This window comes from Thalassophryne amazonica, chromosome 4 (genome assembly GCF_902500255.1).
Source record: "Thalassophryne amazonica chromosome 4, fThaAma1.1, whole genome shotgun sequence".
Classification (NCBI taxonomy): domain Eukaryota; kingdom Metazoa; phylum Chordata; class Actinopteri; order Batrachoidiformes; family Batrachoididae; genus Thalassophryne; species Thalassophryne amazonica.
Window position 1 is genome coordinate 3821776 of NC_047106.1, and position 23538 is coordinate 3845313.

Sequence of the window (23538 nt, forward strand, 5' to 3'; positions counted from 1 at the left end):
AGGACGAAACAACACTTACAGTTCAGCCTCAGTGTACCATGACCTACACATGGTGGCCATCCAGGGATTAAACAGGGTCAACATTTAAACATACTCTAATCATCTTGAAAACTATACCACATTATTTGTCTGACCATAAAGCACTGAACTTTAACTTTTGACCCCTGTGCAAAAACAAATTAACCTCTCTCACCATTTTTTGCTGTTTTTGCCCCATAACTCCAGAACATTCAGTCACAGATAGTCCAAACTATACCTTTTTGCAATCTTTATGGTCAGACAAATAATGTGGTATAGTTTTCAAGATGATCAAAGTTGCTCCAATTTTGGTAAAAAGTGACGCAAATTATTGGTCGAGTTAATAGGGATTTAAAAATGAATCTGTCATGCTTAGTTATCACGTCACAGGGTAACATATGTCAGACTCCAATGCACTTCGACCTTTGGAGACCAAACATTTAACACAATCAAAACTATTCCATTTATTAGTCTTATTAGGCCAACCAATAATTTGCAGCACTTTTCAACAGAATTAGAGCTTGTTTAAGTTTTGACCCCTGTACAAACTGAAACTGACCTTTGTCACCATTTTCCTGTTTTTAACCTCATAATTCCAGAACATTCAGTCATAGATAGTCCAAACTACACTTTTTTTTGGGGGGGGGGGGGGGGGGGGGGGCATATATATTGTGGTATACTCGCCAACACAAAAACATGTGGCTGGATTGTAAGTGTTGATTAGTCCCCGTAAGTGGCAGTAATTAGGTCAAATTTGACTTCTGACTTAAGGACTGCTGGATGAAACGTTTTGAGCTCAACTTTAATGTCCTTTGGGAATAGGTTTAATTGGTTATTCCTGTTTAAACAAAGCTCTGTCAAGCATCATTGATGTGGCAAAAGTGAAACCTTCAAACCAACAGGTAAAAACTAGTGCAGGTCATCACCCAAATTATGACAATCAAGCAAAACTGGGCAGTGTCATGGGCCTCGCTTTGACGCCAATAAGCCTTTTTCTATGTCATTTAAATATCAGAAAATTATCTTTTTAATAATAATTAAATCAGAGGTGGCTACTTCAGCATGTATGTACTGCACATGAATAAAAGCAACAAAAAGCACTTTTGGTTTTAATTATTCAATGCATTATTTTATATAAATATAATTATTGGTTTATTATATTTTGAAAATGTAGAACTATTGATCTGTGGTTTGCATCTTATTAAAAACCCACAATATCTAGTTATTATGTATAGGAATCATAAGATACACTTCTTACTTGTAACAAAGAATTTCTTGGTGAAGGTGCAGCTGTCAAACGCGGCAATCTTCTCCTGCAGGCTGACAACAAGAATCCTGCAAGAATGACAGAAGCACCCGTAAACAAATTAAAATACAAAATGATCCATATTATGCAAATATGGTGCAGCAGACGTACCGTTTGTTGCAGTGGAGGTCGTAGATGGGTGTCTTGAACTGGATTGATTTGACCATTTCTCCTGTCCGTAGAGAATAGAGGTCGGCACAGCAGTAGGGGGGGCTCGAGCTGCAAATACACAAAGATAAATCCACATTTTCAGTCACTGAAAACTTCCTACAAAACATCAGCTATGGATGAATGTCAAAATTAGCAAAAGATATACATAAATATTTCCTTCCTCTGCTTCTTCATCCGTAGAACCATCCACCTTGTTCAGACTAGGTGCTGAGGTGTGGATGTGCACAGTCACAATCTGATGAAAATCAGTTTAACTAAATTGCCAACAGATTAATTTACAGGGGTGTGAATGTACTTGCTTGTTTATATGTGGCCCTGTGACAGAGTGGTGTCCTGTCCAGGGTGTACCCCATCTCATGCCCTGTGACTGCAGGGATAGGCTCCAGCCCCCCACGACCCCTAACTGGAGTAAGGGGATGAAGATGAGTGAGAGAGTGAGCGTTTATAATTTACAGACAGCTGCAAGACTGCAGGGTACAAACGTGTTCCCTCTCAGTCACTGTTGCCTCCTTATCTGAAGACTGCACACTGATGACTTTAAATAATGTATTCTTCTTAAATTTATACATAAGGGCAAACCCAGCTGGACCCAAAGTCCAGTGTTGCTAATTCTAATCCACAGGCCGAGCAGGATTTCTGTACCACTTAAGGGGACTAAACAACACAATGCAGCCTCAGTATACCGTGACCAGTGGTGGGCACAGTTCCACTCATCTGCTAACTTTTTTGTTAGCAGATGAGGTGTTTTGGGATTAACTTTCACTGCTATGCTGATGATACTCATTTATACATGCCGATAACTGCTGGTAATCTCGTTCACATAAAATCCTTAGAAGATTGCCTTGCATCACTGAGAAGTTAGATGTGTAGAAACTTCCTAGTTTTAAACTCTGATAAGACTGAAATGATGGTTCTTGGTCAAGTGAGACATCGGCATCCATTTGACCAGTTAATGCTCAGCCTAGGCTCGTGTGTCATACATCACACTGACAAAGTGAGGAACCTTGGTGTAATTTTTGATCCTACATTGTCATTTGGCGTCCACATTAGAAATATTACGAGGACTGCTTTCTTCCACCTGCGAAATATAGCGAAGGTTCATCCCATCCTGTCTATGGCTGATGCTGAGACCCTGATCCATGCGTTTATCTCTTCTAGATTGGACTACAGCAATGTTCTATTTTCTGGTTTACCGCAGTCCAGCATTTGGGCTCTCCAATTGGTTCAAAATGCTGCAGCCAGACTTTTGACACAAAGCAGAAAGTTCGACCACATTACACCCATTTTGGTGTCTCTTCACTGGCTTCCTGTCCCAGTGAGATCAGATTTTAAGGTTCTCCTACTAACCTATAAAATTATTCATGGACTGGCACCTCCCTACCTAGCTGACCTAATTAAACCTTACGTACCGGCCCGGGCTTTGCATTCTCAGGGTGCAGGACTACTGTGTGTCCCTAGGGTGAATAAGAAGTCTGCAGGTCATAAAGATTTCTCTTATTGTGCCCCTGTTCTGTGGAATGATCTCCCTGCATCAATAAAACCAGCTTCTGTAGAGACTTTCAAGTCCAAACTTAAGACACACTTATTTTCCATTTCGTATGGCTGGCATATTGGTATAGTTTTGTTTTAGGCTTTTTACTCTTTTAATTTATTTTATTAGTAAACGGAGCGTGCCGCAGCCTCAACTTTACCTAAATTCTTTTAGTGAAGCTTAGGGCTAGTGGCCGGCGATCACCTGAGTATTTCTTCTGTTTTTCTTGTTGATTAATGCTGCCAAATTATACTGTATTTCTTGTCTTTCTGATCCCTGATTCTGTTTTTTCTCTCTGTTTAAGGTGCAGCTCCATCCATGTGTGCTGGCAACCCTCCTGTCCTGTGCACCAACAGCATTTCCTCTATATTCGTTTTGTGAATTGTTCTGTGATTTGTGTCTGTATCATGGCCCAAGCAGAGGGCCACCCCCTTGAGTCTGGTCTGCTTGAGGTTTCTTCCTCAGAGGGAGTTTTTCCTTACCACTGTTGCTCTGGGGGGTTGTAAGGTTAGACCTTACTTGTGTGAAGTGCCTTGAGGCAACTCTGTTGTAATTTGGTGGTACATAAATCCATTATCACTATCCATTATTCACTTTAATAGCAGAAGTTTAAATTGTAATTTATCTAAAATGGAAGATTACTTAAAACAGTTTAAAGACAATTTTACTATAATTGCTGTGTCTGAAATCTGGATAAAGAAAGATGATTTAGATGAATTTCAGATCGAAGAATATGATTTATATAATGTAAACAGAAAAATTAAAAGAGGTGCGGGGGGGGGGGGGGGGGTAGCTTTGTATATCAACTCATCCATGAGGTGCAAAGTCGTTAGCAATATGACATCAGTGGTTGATAATATAATGGACATTATAACTGTGGAAATAGTAAATGAGAAATCAAAAAATGCACTTGTGAGCTGTGTCTATAGAGCAGTGATTCTCAACCGGGGTGCCGCGGCACCCTAGGGTGCCGTGATCGATCATCAGGGGTGCTGTGGGTAGGGCTGTCACAGTTATTACAATATTTGTGAATCGCGATTATTTTTCATATTCGCGATTACCGTGAATTATTTATTTTATCAACAAAGCATAAAACGACTCAGAATCTGACATCATTGTGCTGCAGCCTCGCTCTCGTCTTAAGGCGGGACAATAACAAGGAGGCTGACGGCCGATTAAAACAGTGCCGTCTTCTTCAAAAGCCGTCTAAAATGCGGAGCTGTCGGTGTGTGTGTGTGTCTGTGCCTGTGTGTGCGCGCGCGGAGTTAACAGGCTGCAGACTGTGAGGGAGGGGGTGGGTGAGGGAGATTCCTGAGAGATTCCCTGGTTGGGGCTGAGGGGAGAGAATCAGGAAAAAGATAACAAACCAAGATTCAGAACTAAATTGAAGGAACGCTGCATTTCTATCAAGGGAGTCAGTTTATGGAATAATCTGAACAAGGAAATTAAAGAAGCTAAATCAAGCAATATATTTAAAAAGGCAGTTAAAATTAATATGATTCAGAAATATGACCTGATGTTGTAATAATGAAACCACATGTATATTTTTACTGTTTATTTTTCTTTTCTTTTTTAGATATTCTGATTGTAATGTTAATAATGTGATTATTATTTAATTTGTAAATTAATCTTCTGCAAAAGGGGTAGATAATATAAGTTTGCTTCTTTCTACCCCCTTTCATTCAGTTGTATTGTTACGCTTGTTGTGTTTTCTTTTGAAATGATTTTTGGTTGTGTGGTTGGAACTGAATAAAATGAATTAAATAAACAAATAAATGAAAATAAAATGAAATTGAAAATTACCACGCAAAGCCAGACATCCAAACATCCAAACATCCAGAAACACTGCCGCCTTCTCTGGCCTGAGCTCATTTGAAATGGACAGATGCAAAGTGGAAAAGTGTGCTGTGGTCTGATGAGTCCACATTTAAATTGTTTTTGGAAATCATGGATGTCGTGTCCTCTGGACAAAAGAGGAAAAAGACCATCCAGATTGTTACCAGCGCAAAGTTTAAAAGCCAGCATCTGTGATGGTATGGGGGTGTGTTAGTGCCCATGGGCAACTTGCACATCTGTGATGGCACCATCAATGCTGAAAGGTACATCCAGGTTTTGGAGCAACACATGCTGCCATCCAAGCAACGTCTTTTTCAGGGACGTCCCTGCTTATTTCAGCACGACAATGTCAAGCCACATTCTGCTTGTGTTACAACAGCGTGGCTTCGTAGTAAAAGTCAAGTCAAAGTTTTATTTGCCATTTGTAGAGCACAACAAAATTGTACACATACACAGGAATTGTATTGTCACCCTTAGAGTCAAAAGAACATCTTAAAAATAAAATCTTAAAGCATCTTAAAAAAAAATAAAACAACAACACTTGTTTCCAGTACATTTATAATCTATAGATTGGCCATCAGCCTTACAGCTGCTGGAAAGAAGCTGCTGTAGAAACGTGTTTTGTGTGTGATAATGCTGTCTGCTCTAATGTGTCTCAGACTGTAGGGTTTGTATCTGGGCCTCAGTAACAGGTGTCCTGGATGGTGCCTGTCTCTGATTATGGACTGAGCTTTCTTCTTGCACCGCTCTGTGTATGTCGTGGTTATGGATGGAAGGTCTATCCCAATGATCCTCTCTGCAGTCTCAATGACTCTTTGGAGTGACTTTACATCTACCTGTGTGGCGTTACCAAACCACACCGTGATGCCAAATGCCAGGATGCTCGTAAAAGAGTGCGGGTACTAGACTGGCCTGCCTGCAGTCCAGACCTGTCGCCCATTGAAAATGTGTGGCGCATTATGAAGTGCAAAATACGACAACGGAGACCTCGGACTGTTGAACAACTGAAGTCGTACATGAAGAAAGAATGGGAAAGAATTCCACCTACAAAGCTTCAACAATTAGTGTCCTCAGTTCCCAAATGCTTATTGAGTGTTGGTAGAAGGAAAGGTGATGTAACACAGTGGTAAACATACCACTGTCCCAGCTTTTTTGAAATGTGTTGCAGGCATCCATTTCAAAATGAACAAATATTTGCACAAAAACAAAAAAGTATCAGTTTGAACATTAAATATCTTGTCTTTGTGGTGTATTCAACTTAATATAAGTTGAAGAGGATTTGCAAATCATTGTTTTCTGTTTTATTTACATGTTACACAACATCCCAACTTCATTGGAATTGGCGTTGTACACAGAAGGTTCGACACAGCAGACTGATTCTGGAGGAGGATGGTATAAAAACTCTTTCAGGCTGACTGTTTGGCTGTAGTTTGTGCTGCAGCTACAAAGTGGGTAGTTAGTGTTTGCAGAACCTGTCCTGTGTGGGCTACTGGAGTGCAGTCATCTGCAAATTGAAGGTCATGGATAAATGAGCTGCAGTGGAAAACTTAAAGCACAAAGTGTCTAACCTGAATACAAAATAAGGCATGAGGTGCAATGGTGCTTCATTTAGCGACTTAATTAATGGCAGAATATAGTGTGTCATCTGTCATTTCCTTTTGGAACCAGGTACATCTGACTCAAGTGAGATGTTTTCTGGCTAGAAAATGGATTTACATGCAAAGTGTCAAAGAAAATCCATAAGCTCAACGTTAGACCACGTTTTTAAAAAGACTTGTTTAAAGAAAATTTGACTTAATTTTTGTCTAAATAGAAAAATAATCTTGTCAAGCATTTTTTGTTGAAGTGTCTTGTCCAAAACGAAGACAGGTAGCCTCAAGAACACACTTGGAATTGAACCTTGGCCTTGATGTTGGTTGAGCAGGTAACTGAGTGGAAAAGGAGCTGGCCTGCCAATCTGTAGACCTAGGCTTGAATGGCAGTCACGCTACCTGTCTCCGTCCTTGGACAACACACTTGTAAGTAAGTAAGTAATGTTTATTTATATAGCACCTTTCACAGACAAGGAAAGTCACAAGGTGCTTCACAAAAGACACACACATAAAAATTCTGAGAATAAAAGACAATGTACATCACAATAAAATAACTCTAAGACACACACAGTGGTCATAAAACAGCCCTCTCACTGCTAAGGTTTGAATGCCTGGAGAAACAGAAGGGTTTTAAGTTTGCTCTTAAAAACATCGACAGAGTCCAGTGAATGAAGAGACAAAGGGAGATCATTCCAGAGCCTCGGTGCAACGGCCTGGAAAGAGCGATCTCCTCGGGTCTTAAAGTGGGTACGAGGGACCCTCAGAAGGTTCTGATCCACTGACCTCAGGCTCCAAGTGGGAGCGTAGGGACATAACAGGTCTCTAATGTAGGGGGGAGCCTGGCCATGCAAAGCTCTAAAAGTCAACACTAGGATCATAAAATGGAAACGCAACGACACTGGGAGCCAATGAAGAGACTTTAAATAGGAGAAATACGAGTCCTTCTGTTTGAGCGAGACAGCAGCCTTGCTGCAGAATTTTGGACCTGCTGCAGACGGGACAGCTCCTTTTTGTTCAGACAGGAAAACAAACTGTTGCAGTAGTCCAAGCAAGAAGATACAAATGCATGAATAATCAACTCAAGATCATCTTTTGAAACAACTGATCTGAGTTTGGAAAGATTCCTCAGCTGATAGAAACAGTTTTTGGTTAGCTGCTTGGAATTATGCTCAAATTTCATTTCTTTATCAAAGATAACACCTAGGTTTCTCAGGCTAGATTTTGCAGATGAGCTCAAAAGACCTAAATACTGTTTAATCCCCGGAATGACATCATCGGGGGCAACCACCAGCACCTCAGTTTTATCCAAATTTAACTGCAGCGAATTTGCACCGAGCCATTGTTTAATTTTCTCAAGGCAGTTCAGTAGAGAGTTCAATTTCTGGATTTCAGGGGCTTTAAATGAGCAGTAAATTTGGATGTCATCAGCAAATAAATGATAAGAAACATCAACGAACTCCTGGATAATCTTTCCCAAGGGGAAAACATAGAGCAAAAACAAAATTGGCCCCAAAACAGAACCCTGGGCTACACCACACGTCAAACTGGCAGAGTCAGAAATGATATGATTTGCAGTGACATTAAAGCTAGGATCTGACAAATAAGAGATGAACCACGCTAGAACAGTCCCTGACAAACCAACCGAATTGCGTAGCCTTGTCTGCAGGATTTTTATGATTGACAGTGTCAAATGTGGAGGAGAGGTCTAATAGGACTAGAACGGTGCATTTTCCACAATCCGCAGACATAAAAATATCACTAGATACTTTGAGTAGGGTGGTTTCCGTAGAGTGATGCCTGCAGAAACCAGACTGATAGGTGTCAAACATGTTGGAAGTCACTAAGAAGGAAATGAGCTGATCATAAACCACCTTCTCCAAGACCTTGGACAGGAATGGAAGATCGGAGATAGTTCGGAAGTTTTTCAGATCAGAAGGGTCCAGATTAGACTTTTTGAGAAGTGGTTCCACAAATGCATGTTTAAAAGAGCTGGGAAAAACACCAGAAGACAGGGAGACATTTATCAACTTGGTAACCCAGGGGCCAATGACATCAAACATATTAACAAGGAGTCTACATGGTAGAACATCAGAAGGACATATAGAGGGCTTCATCCTGGTTATCAAAGCTGAGACATCAGCCTGTGTTACAGGATTAAAAGAGGACCATGTACGAGGAGCAGGCTCAACAACATCAGGGACACCGTATGTGTGCAAAGGGAGATTAGCTTTGATGTCCTAAATTTTGCAGACAAAAAAACTTAAGGAAACCATTGCTGTCAGCTTTGCAGGATTCAGGTGTTAATGAAGCAACAGGACACACAATAGAGCTGATAGTGTCAAACAGCACCTTTAAGATGATAAGCTGACAAAAATATTCAGATCTGGCAATTTTTATCATTTCATTTAAAGAGGACATAAGTTCCCTGAGGTGCAACCTATGGACCTCAAGTTTAGAAGACTTCCACAAACGCTCAGTTTTCCGACATAGTCGCTTCAAATCTCGGATACAGTCATTAAGCCAAGGATTTATGGTCTTCTTAGTCACCAAGTTGGATTTAAAAGGTGCGACCTCATCCAAAATGGATTCACAATGACTGTTGAAAGTGTGAAGAAAGCTGTCCACACTATGACACTCCATGAACAACTTAGTGTCAAACCTGGCTGAGAAACCAGCTGCAGTGTTCTCAGTGATGATGCGCCTCTGAGACCTAATCTCAGCTCGTGCAGGCTCAGGAGTGAAAGAAAAATCAAATAAAACACACCAATGTCTTCATCCACACAGCTATAAATGGGCACCAGAAGGAGCCGTACACTCTCATCCACTTCATGCTACAGAATCCGCTGTTAAGCACCAACAGACCTCAGGGCCAATACAGGAGCACTGACTACTTCTTCTTCTACGTGATGGTAGTCCGACTCCCACAGACCTACCTGCACGTACGGTTTTGTAAAAATGTGGCAAGTGAGAAACGTTCACCAGAGTCACATAAAGCACATGACTGTGTCAGAATGAGCTCATGAAGGGAGTCTGACACCGCGGTGGGTGTAACTGACTTTGTCTGCACTGTTCCCTGGAGAAGTCCAGCAGTATTTGTTTCCACCATATCTCGATGCTGCGGCCATTCTCAGGGTCCATTGTGACAGAGTTAAAATGACGGGCAAACGGGGAAATGCTCTGTCATGCAACACATTTACTCGAAGCCTTTCTTTCAACACAGTGAAGGAGAGGGTTCGATGAGGGAGGCTAACTAAGATCAGGCAGCGGCTGCTGGCAAAGACAAACGTAAATACATAAATCTTCATCATAAAGGACTCTGCACAACCCTTCATTCTTTGCGTGAAGAAAGCTTCCATCGGTCTTCTGTTGGCGGCCGGCCTGCAGTGCCGTGTTGGCTGTGGACAGCGGGGTGAAACGTGGTATTAGTTTTCTTTCTTTGCCGGGCCCGAGGACTGTGTGCTTTGTGTATTTAATCTGCTCGTGCACACTGAGAGCACTTACATGTGTCGTTGGTCTCAGCACGGACCGTTATTGGACAGACGGGCTGCCCTGGCCCGGATCCTGAAGTGAAAATGAAGTCAATGTACTGTCAACATGTTTTGGTGTCAAGAGGAACGTTAGCATGCACTCAAAGACTTACTGCTTACAATACACCTGTCACGTCAGGGTCACAGGTCTAAGGCCAAAGGTCATCGAAGTACAGTAACTACCTGATGTGAGGAACTACATGAGATCCTGAAACCATTTTCTGCAGATTTTTGTTGTTCCACTGCGAACAAACGTATCAGACCTCAGTGAATGAAGTCGAGCACAGTGCATTAGCCGGCAGTGAGACACCGAAACAACCTGCATGCTTTATAACACTTATCATCATCATTTAGCAGGATCACGCTTTTATACGATTTAATTTCTTGCATTCCATGTCACACTGAACATTTTTAAGATATTTCTGGTAAAACATACAGTCATGCACGCACAAAGGATGAACTGTGCGTCCTGCGTCAGTTCTGTTTGCTGGAGCGATGAAGCTGCACCTACGCATGGTTTTCCTTTATGAATCTTCATCACTGTGAACTTGTGCACACATACAAAATGTGCCATCCCCTCCCATCTTCAGCCATCAAGACATAGACACACCCACAAATAATCATTTGCATATGAAAACACCATTATAAGCTCGGGGTAGGAGGTACACTGCACCATATCATGGATTGTGCAATATCAATAACATGTGATAGTACATTACAAATGTTGGGACACTTTTTTAAGACACCAAGTAAAAATAACAGACAAAATAATGAAAAATGATGACAGATATTCATTAATTTTGAGATCAATCAAAACCAAACCAAATCAAACAATTTTTTCATACAATAATTACAGACCAGCACTGCTGGTCAGTGCTGGTCCACAGGTGGAGACGGTCACTGTTCCTGTCCCCGTGTTTTGGAGAGTCAAAACACCTGCCAAATCCTTTTCTTATAGCCATATCTCATTAGCAGCAGCAGTTATGGCCAGACTAAGCCACAGTCTGGAACAACTCCAGCCTCACTGAGAAGACAAAACTGCACGTCTACCAGATCTGTGTGCTCAGCACACTCCTCTACAGTAACGAGGCATGGACCACCTACGCCAGACATGAGAAAAAGCTCAACAGCTACCATCTGGGGTGCCTTAGATGAATTCTGCACATCGGATGGCAGGACAAGGTGCCCAACACAGAGGTCTTGGAACGCGCCAACATGAGCGCCATGTTCACAATTCTTGGAAAAATGGAGAATGGATCCGGGCCGCATTCTTAAAGATCTACTGTACAGTAAGCTGGCAGAGGGCACGCGTTTGGCTGGTCAACCATGCCTATGCTTCAAGGATGTCTGCAAGAAGCACATGAAAATGCACAGCATCAACGGCAACACGTGTGAGCAGTGAGCAGAGGACCGTGCAGCCGGGTGCCTTACTGTCAGAACAGATGCACAGAGGGCTGAGCAGGAGATGAATCAAGGCCTTGCTGAACAACAAGTGAGGAGAAAGGAGCGGCAGCCTCAGCAGGCATCACAGTACACGTACAACAAAAGCAGCAGAGATTGTCACTCACACATCGGACTGATAAGTCATTCACACAGGTGCAGATAGAAAAAAGAAAAAAAAATTCCCTGTATATTCATATGGTTAACTGTGTCAGTATCATGACCCAAGCAGAGGGTCACCCCCCTGAGTCTGGTCTGCTTGAGGTTTCTTCCTCAAATCATCAGAGGGAGCTTTTCCTTACCACTGTCACTTGTGTTCTTGCTCTGGGGGTTGATGGGATTGGACCTTGCTTGTGTGAAGCACCTTGAGGCAACCTTGTTGTGATTTGGCGCAATATAAATGAAAATAAATTGAAACTGAAAACATTATTCTCCCCAAAAATTAAAAATCAACATTTCACATGGCTAATGGCTATTTTAATGAAAAGACCTCAGAAGTATTTATACCAAATTTGGTGTTTGCATGATCAACTGAATGATCCTTACACTTGTCTGCTGCATTACTTCACAAAAACCAGTGGCTCTGTGTTCAAGTATTCCTTCTGGACAAACAGGTAGGAACAGCAAGCTGATGGCAGGGTAACAAACAAACAAAAACAGTCTGAACACAGTATATGTGAGACACTACTTGGATGTTTTAAGTGGGTTGGTGTCTCAAGACCCAGCAAAAAGACCTAAAGGGGAGGTGATGGTCTTGTGGTTAATCATTAGGCTTGAGACCAGAGGATCCTTGGTTCAAATCCCAGCCTGACTGGAAAATCACTAAGAGCCACTGGGCAAGGTCCTTAATCCCTAGTTGCTCCCAGTGTGTAGTGAGTGCCTTGTATGGCAGTATCCTGACATCAGGATGAATGTGAGGCATTATTGTAAAGCGCTTTGAGTGTCTGATGCAGATGGAAAAGTGCTATATAAATGCAGTCCATTACATACAGGTGGGGAAAATGGTTTTAAGACCCTTTTGACTAATTCTTCATCATATAAGCCGTGACGCTTGATGGCAAATGTCACTGTCAACGTTTTCAGAAGACCTCACGCTATGAGCGCAGCTACCATTACCTATCGGAGTCCCGGCAATAAGATTAATACTAAAATTTCACTCGATGATAATTTACTTTCAGGCAGCTGCGTCATCGATTTCAGCATTATCAGAGTCTGATCAATCCAATTCTAAGCTCTATCCCGAAAAATGGGCCTCTGCAATTGATTCAAGGGGACAATGATAACGCACTATTACAGAATCAAAATGACATGGGGTTCAATTGTTTTGCTTTTGCAGTATTTTAACAAATGACCCAGTTCTAATGGAGGCAACGTGGGGTCAGCTGTAATATGATTTCCTGATGGCAGGGGACGTGGAGGCGTAGGTTGAAAGCCAGGCTAAATCACAATTATCATTATGGATCATGGCGGGATGTCAGTCCGTGCACATGTTGAGGTGACGCCGGGCACCATTCCCCAGCTCAGTAACAGGCCTATTATGATGGCCCTATTACATCAATGTGTCAATTACAATTACTCAAACTGGCCCCTGGGTCTGAAAGGATAGAAATCGAGGGAGAGGGAGGAAGGGAGGCTCAGCTAATTGTACTTCCTGTGACAGCACAAGACGCTGCTCCACACATTAGAAGAAAGCGGAGTTGTTTTAACTGAAACAAATTATTAATAGAAAAAAAAAGGACAGCAACAGAAACACTGTCTGAGATCTGACTTCTGGTAAAATTAAGTCCTATTTTGTGAGGTATCAAGCAAGAACAAAAAAGTAACCAAAGGCATAACCTCTAGTACCGCCACATAAAACATCCTGGATTTATTTCTATCCATAATCACAAAATTTGTGATGAGACTTATACACAGGGTAAAACAGCCTAAAAAACAAAAACATTTATCAAATCAAATCAATTTTATTTATATAGCGCCAAATCACAACAAACAGTTGCCCCAAGGCACTTTATATTGTAAGGCAAGGCCATACAATAATTACAGAAAAACCCCAACGGTCAAAACGACCGCCTGTGAGCAAGCACTTGGCAACAGTGGGAAGGAAAAACTCCCTTTTAACAGGAAGAAACCTCCAGCAGAACCAGGCTCAGGGAGGGGCGGTCTTCTGCTGGGACTGGTTGGGGCTGAGGGAGAGAACCAGGAAAAAGACATGCTGTGGAGGGGAGCAGAGATCAATCACTAATGATTAAATGCAGAGTGGTGCATACAGAGCAAAAAGAGAAACAAACACTCAGTGCATCATGGCAACCCCCCAGCAGTCTACGTCTATAGCAGCATAACTAAGGGATGGTTCAGGGTCACCTGATCCAGCCCTAACTATAAGCTTTAGCAAAAAGGAAAGTTTTAAGCCTAATCTTAAAAGTAGAGAGGGTGTCTGTCTCCCTGATCTGAATTGGGAGCTGGTTCCACAGGAGAGGAGCCTGAAAGCTGAAGGCTCTGCCTCCCATTCTACTCTTACAAACCCTAGGAACTACAAGTAAGCCTGCAGTCTGACAGCGAAGCGCTCTATTGGGGTGATATGGTACTAAGAGGTCCCTAAGATAAGATGGGACCGGATTATTCAAAACCTTATAAGTAAGAAGAAGAATTTTAAATTCTATTCTAGAATTAACAGGAAGCCAATGAAGAGAGACCAATATGAGTGAGATATGCTCTCTCCTTCTAGTCCCCGTTAGTACTCTAGCTGCAGCATTTTGAATTAACTGAAGGCTTTTCAGGGAACTTTTAGGACAACCTGATAATAATGAATTACAATAGTCCAGCCTAGAGGAAATAAATACTTGAATTAGTTTTTCAGCATCACTCAGACAAGAGCTTTCTACACTCAACAAAAATATAAACGCAACACTTTTGGTTTTGCTCCCATTTTGTATGAGATGAACTCAAAGATCTAAAACTTTTTCCACATACACAATATCACCATTTCCCTCAAATATTGTTCACAAACCAGTCTAAATCTGTGATAGTGAGCACTTCTCCTTTGCTGAGATAATCCATCCCACCTCACAGGTGTGCCATATCAAGATGCTGATTAGACACCATGATTAGTGCACAGGTGTGCCTTAGACTGCCCACAATAAAAGGCCACTCTGAAAGGTGCAGTTTTGTTTCATGGGGGGGGGGATACCAGTCAGTATCTGGTGTGACCACCATTTGCCTCATGCAGTGCAACACATCTCCTTTGCATCATCCGTGAATAGAACACCTCTCCAACGTGCCAAACGCCAGCGAATGTGAGCATTTGCCCACTCAAGTCGGTTACGACGACGAACTGGAGTCAGGTGGAGACCCCGATGAGGACGACGAGCATGCAGATGAGCTTCCCTGAGACGGTTTCTGACAGTTTGTGCAGAAATTCTTTGGTTATGCAAACCAATTGTTTCAGCAGCTGTCCGAGTGGCTGGTCTCAGACGATCTTGGAGGTGAACATGCTGGATGTGGAGGTCCTGGGCTGGTGTGGTTACACATGGTCTGTGGTTGTGAGGCTGGTTGGATGTACTGCCAAATTCTCTGAAACACCTTTGGAGACAGCTTATGGTAGAGAAATGAACATTCAATACACAAGCAACAGCTCTGGTTGACATTCCTGCTGTCAGCATGCCAATTGCACGCTCCCTCAAATCTTGCGACATCTGTGGCATTGTGCTGTGTGATAAAACTGCACCTTTCAGAGTGGCCTTTTATTGTGGGCAGTTTAAGGCACACCTGTGCACTAATCATGGTGTCTAATCAGCATCTTGGTATGGCACACCTGTGAGGTGGGATGGATTATCTCAGCAATGGAGAAGTGCTCACTATCACAGATTTAGACTGGTTTGTGAACAATATTTGAGGGAAATGGTGATATTGTGTATGTGGAAAAAGATTTAGATCTTTGAGTTCATCTCATACAAAATGGGAGCAAAACCAAAAGTGTTGCGTTTATATTTTTGTTGAGTATAATTTTAGAGATATTGCGTAAATGCAAAAAAGCAGTCCTACATATTTGTTTAATATGCACATTGAAGGACATATCCTGATCAAAAATGACTCCAAGATTTCTCACAGTATTACTAGAGGTCAGGGTAATGCCATCCAGTGTAAGGATCTGGTTAGACACCATGTTTCTAAGATTTGTGGGGCCAAGTACAATAACTTCAGTTTTATCTGAGTTTAAAAGCAGGAAATTAGAGGTCATCCATGTCTTTATGTCTGTAAGACAATCCTGCAGTTTAGCTAATTGGTGTGTGTCCTCTGGCTTCATGGATAGATAAAGCTGGGTATCATCTGCGTAACAATGAAAATTTAAGCAATACCGTCTAATAATACTGCCTAAGGGAAGCATGTATAAAGTGAATAAAATTGGTCCTAGCACAGAACCTTGTGGAACTCCATAATTAACTTTAGTCTGTGAAGAAGATTCCCCATTTACATGAACAAATTGTAATCTATTAGATAAATATGATTCAAACCAACGCAGCGCAGTGCCTTTAATACCTATGGCATGCTCTAATCTCTGTAATAAAATTTTATGGTCAACAGTATCAAAAGCAGCACTGAGGTCTAACAGAACAAGCACAGAGATGAGTCCACTGTCTGAGGCCATAAGAAGATCATTTGTAACCTTCACTAATGCTGTTTCTGTACTATGATGAATTCTAAAACCTGACTGAAACTCTTCAAATAGACCATTCCTCTGCAGATGATCAGTTAGCTGTTTTACAACTACCCTTTCAAGAATTTTTGAGAGAAAAGGAAGGTTGGAGATTGGCCTATAATTAGCTAAGATAGCTGGGTCAAGTGATGGCTTTTTAAGTAATGGTTTAATTACTGCCACCTTAAAAGCCTGTGGTACATAGCCAACTAATAAAGATAGATTGATCATATTTAAGATCAAAGCATTAAATAATGGTAGGGCTTCCTTGAGCAGCCTGGTAGGAATGGGGTCTAATAGACATGTTGATGGTTTGGAGGAAGTAACTAATGAAAATAACTCAGACAGTACAATCGGAGAGAAAGAGTCTAACCAAATACCGGCATCACTGAAAGCAGCCAAAGATAACGATACATCATTGGGATGGTTATGAGTAATTTTTTCTCTAATAGTTAAAATTTTATTAGCAAAGAAAGTCATGAAGTCATTACTAGTTAAAGTTAAAGGAATACTCGGCTCAATAGAGCTCTGACTCTTTGTCAGCCTGGCTACAGTGCTGAAAAGAAACCTGGGGTTGTTCTTATTTTCTTCAATTAGTGATGAGTAGTAAGATGTTCTAGCTTTACGGAGGGCTTTTTTTATAGAGCAACAGGCTCTTTTTCCAGGCTAAGTGAAGATCTTCTAAATTAGTGAGATGCCATTTCCTCTCCAACTTACGGGTTATCTGCTTTAAGCTGCAAGTTTGTGACTTATACCACGGAGTCAGGCACTTCTGATTTAAAGCTCTCTTTTTCAGAGGAGCTACAGCATCCAAAGTTGTCTTCAATGAGGATGTAAAACTATTGACGAGATACTCTATCTCACTTACAGAGTTTAGGTAGCTACTCTGCACTGTGTTGGTATATGGCATTAGAGAACATAAAGAAGGAATCATATCCTTAAACCTAGTTACAGCGCTTTCTGAAAGAATTCTAGTGTAATGAAACTTATTCCCCACTGCTGGGTAGTCCATCAGAGTAAATGTAAATGTTATTAAGAAATAATCAGACAGAAGGGAGTTTTCAGGGAATACTGTTAAGTCTTCAATTTCCATACCATAAGTCAGAACAAGATCTAAGATATGATTAAAGTGGTGGGTGGACTCATTTACATTTTGAGCAAAGCCAAATGAGTCTAATAATAGATTAAATGCAGTGTTGACGCTGTCATTCTCAGCATCTGTGTGGATGTTAAAATCGCCCACTATAATTATCTTATCTGAGCTAAGCACTAAGTCAGACAAAAGGTCTGAAAATTCACAGAGAAACTCACAGTAACGACCAGGTGGACGATAGATAATAACAAATAAAACTGGTTTTTGGGACTTCCAATTTGGATGGACAAGACTAAGAGTCAAGCTTTCAAATGAATTAAAGCTCTGTCTGGGTTTTTGATTAATTAATAAGCTGGAATAGAAAATTGCTGCTAATCCTCTGCCTCAGCCCGTGCTACGAGCATTCTGGCAGTTAGACCACATTTACCTGTTTTAGTCTGTGGTGCAGTTGAAGGTGCTATATTATTTTTTCTTTTTGAATTTTTATGCTTAAATAGATTTTTGCTGGTTATTGGTGGTCTGGGAGCAGGCACCGTCTCTACGGGGATGGGGTAATGAGGGGATGGCAGGGGGAGAGAAGCTGCAGAGAGGTGTGTAAGACTACAACTCTGCTTTCTGGTCCCAACCCTGGATAGTCATGGTTTGGAGGATTTAAGAAAATTGGCCAGATTTCTAGAAATGAGAGCTGCTCCATCCAAAGTGGGATGGATGCCGTCTCTCCTAACAAGACCAGGTTTTCCCCAGAAGCTTTGCCAATTATCTATGAAGCCCACCTCATTTTTTGGACACCACTCAGACAGCCAGCAATTCAAGGAGAACATGCGGCTAAACATGTCACTCCCGGTCCGATTGGGGAGGGGCCCAGAGAAAACTACAGAGTCCGACATTGTTTTTGCAAAGTTACACACCGATTCAATGTTAATTTTAGTGACCTCCAATTGGCGTAACCGGGTGTCATTACTGCCGACGTGAATTACAATCTTACCAAATTTACGCTTAGCCTTAGCCAGCAGTTTCAAATTTCCTTCAATGTCGCCTGCTCTGGCCCCCGGAAGACAACTGACTATGGTTGCTGGTGTCGCTAACTTCACATTTCTCAAAACAGAGTCGCCAATAACCAGAGTTTGATCCTCGGCGGGTGTGTCGTCGAGTGGGGAAAAACGGTTAGAAATGTGAACGGGTTGGCGGTGTACACGGGGCTTCTGTTTAGGACTACGCTTCCTCCTCAGTCACCCTGTCGGCCTGCTTTCCCGGCTGCTCGGGATCTGCCAGAGGGAAACTAACGGCGGCTAAGCTACCTTGGTCCGCACCGACTACAGGGGCCTGGCTAGCTGTAGAATTTTTCACGGTGCAGAGCCGAGTCTCCAATTCGCCCAGCCTGGCCTCCAAAGCTACGAATAAGCTACACTTATTACAAGTACCATTACTGCTAAAGGAGGCCGAGGAATAACTAAACATTTCACACCCAGAGCAGAAAAGTGCAGGAGAGACAGGAGAAGCCGCCATGCTAAATCGGCTAAGAGCTAGTAGCTGCGCTAAGCTAGCGGATTCCTAAAAACACACAAAGTGAATAATGTGTAAAAAATTGAGGTGATTCAGCAGAGGGAGTGCTTTAGTTAAGGCACGTGAAGATTACACTGTGAAACAAATCGTTATCTAGTTAACTAGATCAATCTAACTGCACAGATTAAACAGCTAACAGATACAGCAAAACACCGCTGTGCTCCTGAACAGGAAGTGATACAATACCGCAGTGACAGCCAACCACCAAATGACGTGTTCAGTTCAAATCTGAAGCAAACTCTCACGAGCGCCACAAGCTTAGCTTATGACAAGCTAAAAGTGGACACTTTCCTTATGGCCGAACCATGACGGCAATGGGACAAAGTTCTCTGTAGCTGCTATCTGCACAGTGGGAATAAACTCTGTACCTGTTGCCACTGTGGAGGGACATGCAAGGAGCAAAAGAGCCCATGAGTAAGCCAGCAGCAACAATTAATAACTTCAGCGCTAAAATGTAACTTGGTAAACCATTTCTGAGGGCAATCAGGCTCAAAATGTCAAATCTTTAAATGTTAACAGCATTTAAAAATATTTTACATTCATCAACTTTTGGGAAAACAAAGGTCAAAGTCTCTGTGAAGGCCCTCGGTTGTCCAGGTGGTTTCCATAGTAGAGAAACTTGAATCTTCGACTGGACTGGGTTACTTGGCGCGAGGACATTTCACTTCAAATCGCAGAAGCTTCCTCAGCTAAAATTCTTGCTCTGGTAGTCTGACTTCTGTCTTGACTCTTGTAGAGAAGAATAACAGAAACCACAAAAGCTGGAGTTTTAAACCTAACCAGACCCCTCCTACCGAGAGGCAGATTGCTACTGGCTAGTGACTGAACAATTGCTCTAGTCAGCACCTATTGTGCTCTAGTTAACACCCTCCTAATGACAGGGTAGCTGTCCCACCTAACGATGGGACTGACGTCTCTCCTGACGAGGTGAATGACTCATTACCATGAACAAAGGACTGAAACTGCTTAGACCTGAGTACCCCATTGTAAACAGGGGACAAAGAGTGTCTCAGACCCCCTCCCTGGTTAAGGCTGGGTTTCAACTGTTTCACATACAATGCCTCTTTCACCCCTCTCTCAAACCATTTCTTTTCTCTGGCTAAGATTTTAACTTCCTTGTCCTCAAACGTGTGGTTAGTGTCTTTAAGGTGGAGATGAACTGCAGACTGAGGATTAGTTCACCCTAAGGAGAGGATCCCTGGTTACAAACAGAGCAATGCAGGGTATTCTATCAGATGTCAGGAAAACTGTAACGAACACTACATAGGTGAGACTAAGCAGCCGTTACACAAAAGGCTACACCAGCACCGCAGAGAGGGCACCGGTGGACCTCAGTCGAATGAAGAGTTGTATCAGTTGCATTCTGACGCAGCTTTGAGATTTTGGCCATGCAGTGCATTTCTCTGTGCACGATCCAACGCGAAGATGCCTGATGGTTGAGGATCCCAGTAACTAGAGAAGGACCAGGGGACCTCCATGTTTCACCAGGTTGTAGCAGATAGCTGGTAATTTCAGAACAATGTCCTCAGACATATTTTTTTTTTATTATTGTAGGAAGAAATCTCAAGCAGGCCAGACTCAGAGGGGTGACCAACTGCTGTGGTCATATTTACAAAATGAAAAGAAAAAACCCAACATGCAAGACAAAGATAATGACCTCAGCATCCAGGTACTGATGAAGTCCAGTGGTCATGTGACCAGTTCGTCCACACAATGATACTGAACCCATGTTCTTTAGGCGATGAAAAGTCTTTCTTGAATTTTGCTGAAATAAATGCAACTATTACTCTGGTACAGCTTTATGTGTGTATGTGAACCCTGGTCCACATATTACTAGAAGTCCAACTCCTGTCTCACATAGCTTTGTGCTCTGCACTGACATGGGTATTTTGAACCTCCCTCAGAGTGGGTAATGGGGGGGGGGCGCGCTGAGGCAAGTCCCAGCCTTCATCTTCTCCATCCATATTTGCATATCAGGTCAAGGGATTGACCCCATGTCCCTATGTCTCAGTTGAGATCAGGCAGAGAGAACAGGCGTGTCAAGCTCACGTCCCAGCATTAGAAAGCCTCTATTTAATAGGACTCTCTGAATGGGTCACAGCAGCTGTGAAGGACAGCGTGTGTCTTACTGCTAATCCAGCCCGTGTCCATCCTCCCTGATAAAACATCTGTTATTCTAATTTTCACATCTGAGCTGGGTTTATTCCATGCGTACATTTCCTCTGGCTGAGAAAGAAACACACACACACACGTCTTTTTATGAACATGAACTAAAATCAGTGGATCAAAACCACAAAACTTCATGTGGCCGCGGAAAGTAGAGATGGAAACCCGATGGGAGAATTAGAAAGCAGGCAAATAAATTCATTTACAAGGAAGGAAAGTCACCACATTTCCGACTGGTGCAAAGTTTAACAAGCTCCCGAAAATACAAACGACAATTACGTGGTGTGGAAATGTAAACCAAATACAACCTCACCCTGAAAGGTCAAAGGCAGCTTCACAGGCCGCTGTTCAGTTAACGAGTTAACTTCTGATGATCTTTGAGGACTCTGACAGCTTCCAGCCACTCCAATTTGATGATTCAGGTCACCTTTGCAAACCATTTGGCACCTGATGCCGTCTCAGATCCCAGATGTTAACCAGAGTGGGTCCTGATTAGTACTTGGCCAGTAGTTGGCTTAGAAACACCAGGAGCTGTGCATGCGTTTCTTCACACAGAACTGGAGTTGTGTCAGAAGGGTATCCGTGTACAACCTGTGCCAAGTCCAAATCTGGATCTCTACCAGATCTACTACAGTGATCCCAAGCAACCAAGAGCCCTAACACTAGCCCTCCCACACACCAACTACCAGGATGACAAAATCCTACCGTGTTTTAAACTACAAAATATTTTGTAACTGCAGAGCTATTTTCTACAAGTATTGCATAGACTGGAATTAAATCCAAAATATGAGACTTCTCCATCAGGTCAGGTCTGGAAACGCACACTGCTGCTGTGCATCGTCACATCGATCACAGCACGAACAGGGCGGTTGGCTCTTCTACCAAATCATTACCGTTAATGTGATTCAATCCGATGAGTAGATCATATTTCAGTGGGTTGATCGCCAACAAAAGTTCCAGATCAAATCTTTTACTGCAGGACTGTTTATTCACTGAAACAATAAATATTTTTTTTTTCGAGAGTACAAGTTACACTTTACTCAATATGTGGAAGTCACTTTTCAAAACATTTCCACAGAGGTGAGTTCAGCCATGGAAACAGAGACTGGAATGGACGTCACATGACTAGCGGCGTGCCACAAGGCGGCCATTACTAAGGTTGGAGAGAGGGCCTTGAGCCAGTTAAATAAAAGTGAAATGAGGGGAGAAAAAAAAAGGCAGCCAGTGCTTCACCATCAACTGCACCAACTACAAAAACAAATTCTTTACAATTCTGTACAATAATAGCCTTGTTGTAATTATGTAAAACAAATTATTTTAAAGTCGTTATGTTGCAATTTAATATCGAAATACTGAGACTATACGCGATGGTGTCTGTCTAGCAGGAACAGCAGCTCACGCAGCTGCAGCTGCTCGCATTGTGTTCCATGGGATGAGCGGCACCACATTGCGATGCTGATTTGTAGGAAAATGAAATAAAAACCAGCCGTATAATTAGTGAATATCACTAGGTTGATATAAATAATACATAAAGGGGGATGCAATACAGAACTCCAAGTTTAAATAACCCTGGTTTAAAAAGAAACATAACATTCACAGGATTTGAACCCACGCGTGCCAATTACCAGACAGCAACATGACCACTGCGCCACAAACACCGTCTTAAAAAGAGCATGAAATGGCTAAAATCAACAAGCAGACAAAAGTATTTTCTCAAAAAAAGAAACAAAGCACTGTGATAACTGACCAAACAGCATTTGCTACGGTGTATTTCTGCTGACATGTGACTGAAAGTGGTGTATGTGTTGTACTGTTGGCCTGTCACATGGTCTTGCGGCGCCCCGCTCACCGTCCTGTCAGACAGTTCAGGTCGCCTGCAGCATGTCCACATAAACTGACACTCTGATCCAGCTGGACCGGTCAGTGTGCGCGCTCTCCAGCCTGTCGCAAGCGATATATGTTTCATGTTTTCGATGTGGGTACAGCAAGCGCATGTCCATCAACACACTAAATGTGCACTTCGTCCAAACTTTGCATTATGTGAAGAAACTTTATCTGCATCATTGTCCAGCTGCAAATGGCTCCAGGCATCTACAGGGAGCATTCTGTGGAACTAGCATCCCATCCAGGGGCAAGTCACGGATTCCTCTACCCTTCATGCTGCAGATACTGGGCATCAGCTCCAGCCCAGGAAGAGAGTTCTTGTTTTGAAATAAATAAGGTGAGTAATGGCCAATAAAACGTTGTGTTGCATCTTTCTCTCACTCCTCCATCTCCGTCATTTTGTTTTTCCCTCCATTATACTCCCACTCATTCCCTGCCCTCGCACAACAAACAGTGGCCACATCAGAGGCTGCCGGGGGCAGCAGGAGCCGCAGTCACTCCGACAGCCTGCAGGCATTAGCAGGAAGGTAATTAGGGTAAAAAGTTCAACCGCAGCTCCGTGTTTGCAGCGTGGCCACAAATGCGCTTCTGTCGCCGTTTAATGCTGAACACATAATGAGGAGCATTTGTGTGCAGTTGTTGTTCTTGTTTATTTAACAATCACAGAATTGAAATGTGCAACGCAAATAGCGAGAAAGAGAGAGAGAGAGAACTTTAA

General features: G+C 42.4%; 1 protein-coding gene across 1 annotated transcript in view; it reads right to left on the minus strand.

The window, feature by feature from the left end:
* The window catches only part of bcas3 (BCAS3 microtubule associated cell migration factor), a 700663-nt gene that overhangs the window by 591191 nt on the left and 85934 nt on the right, over positions 1–23538 (minus strand). The window contains 2 exon segments of the mRNA XM_034169027.1: positions 1277–1353; positions 1436–1543. Coding sequence (XP_034024918.1) covers positions 1277–1353; positions 1436–1543 — 185 coding nt within the window.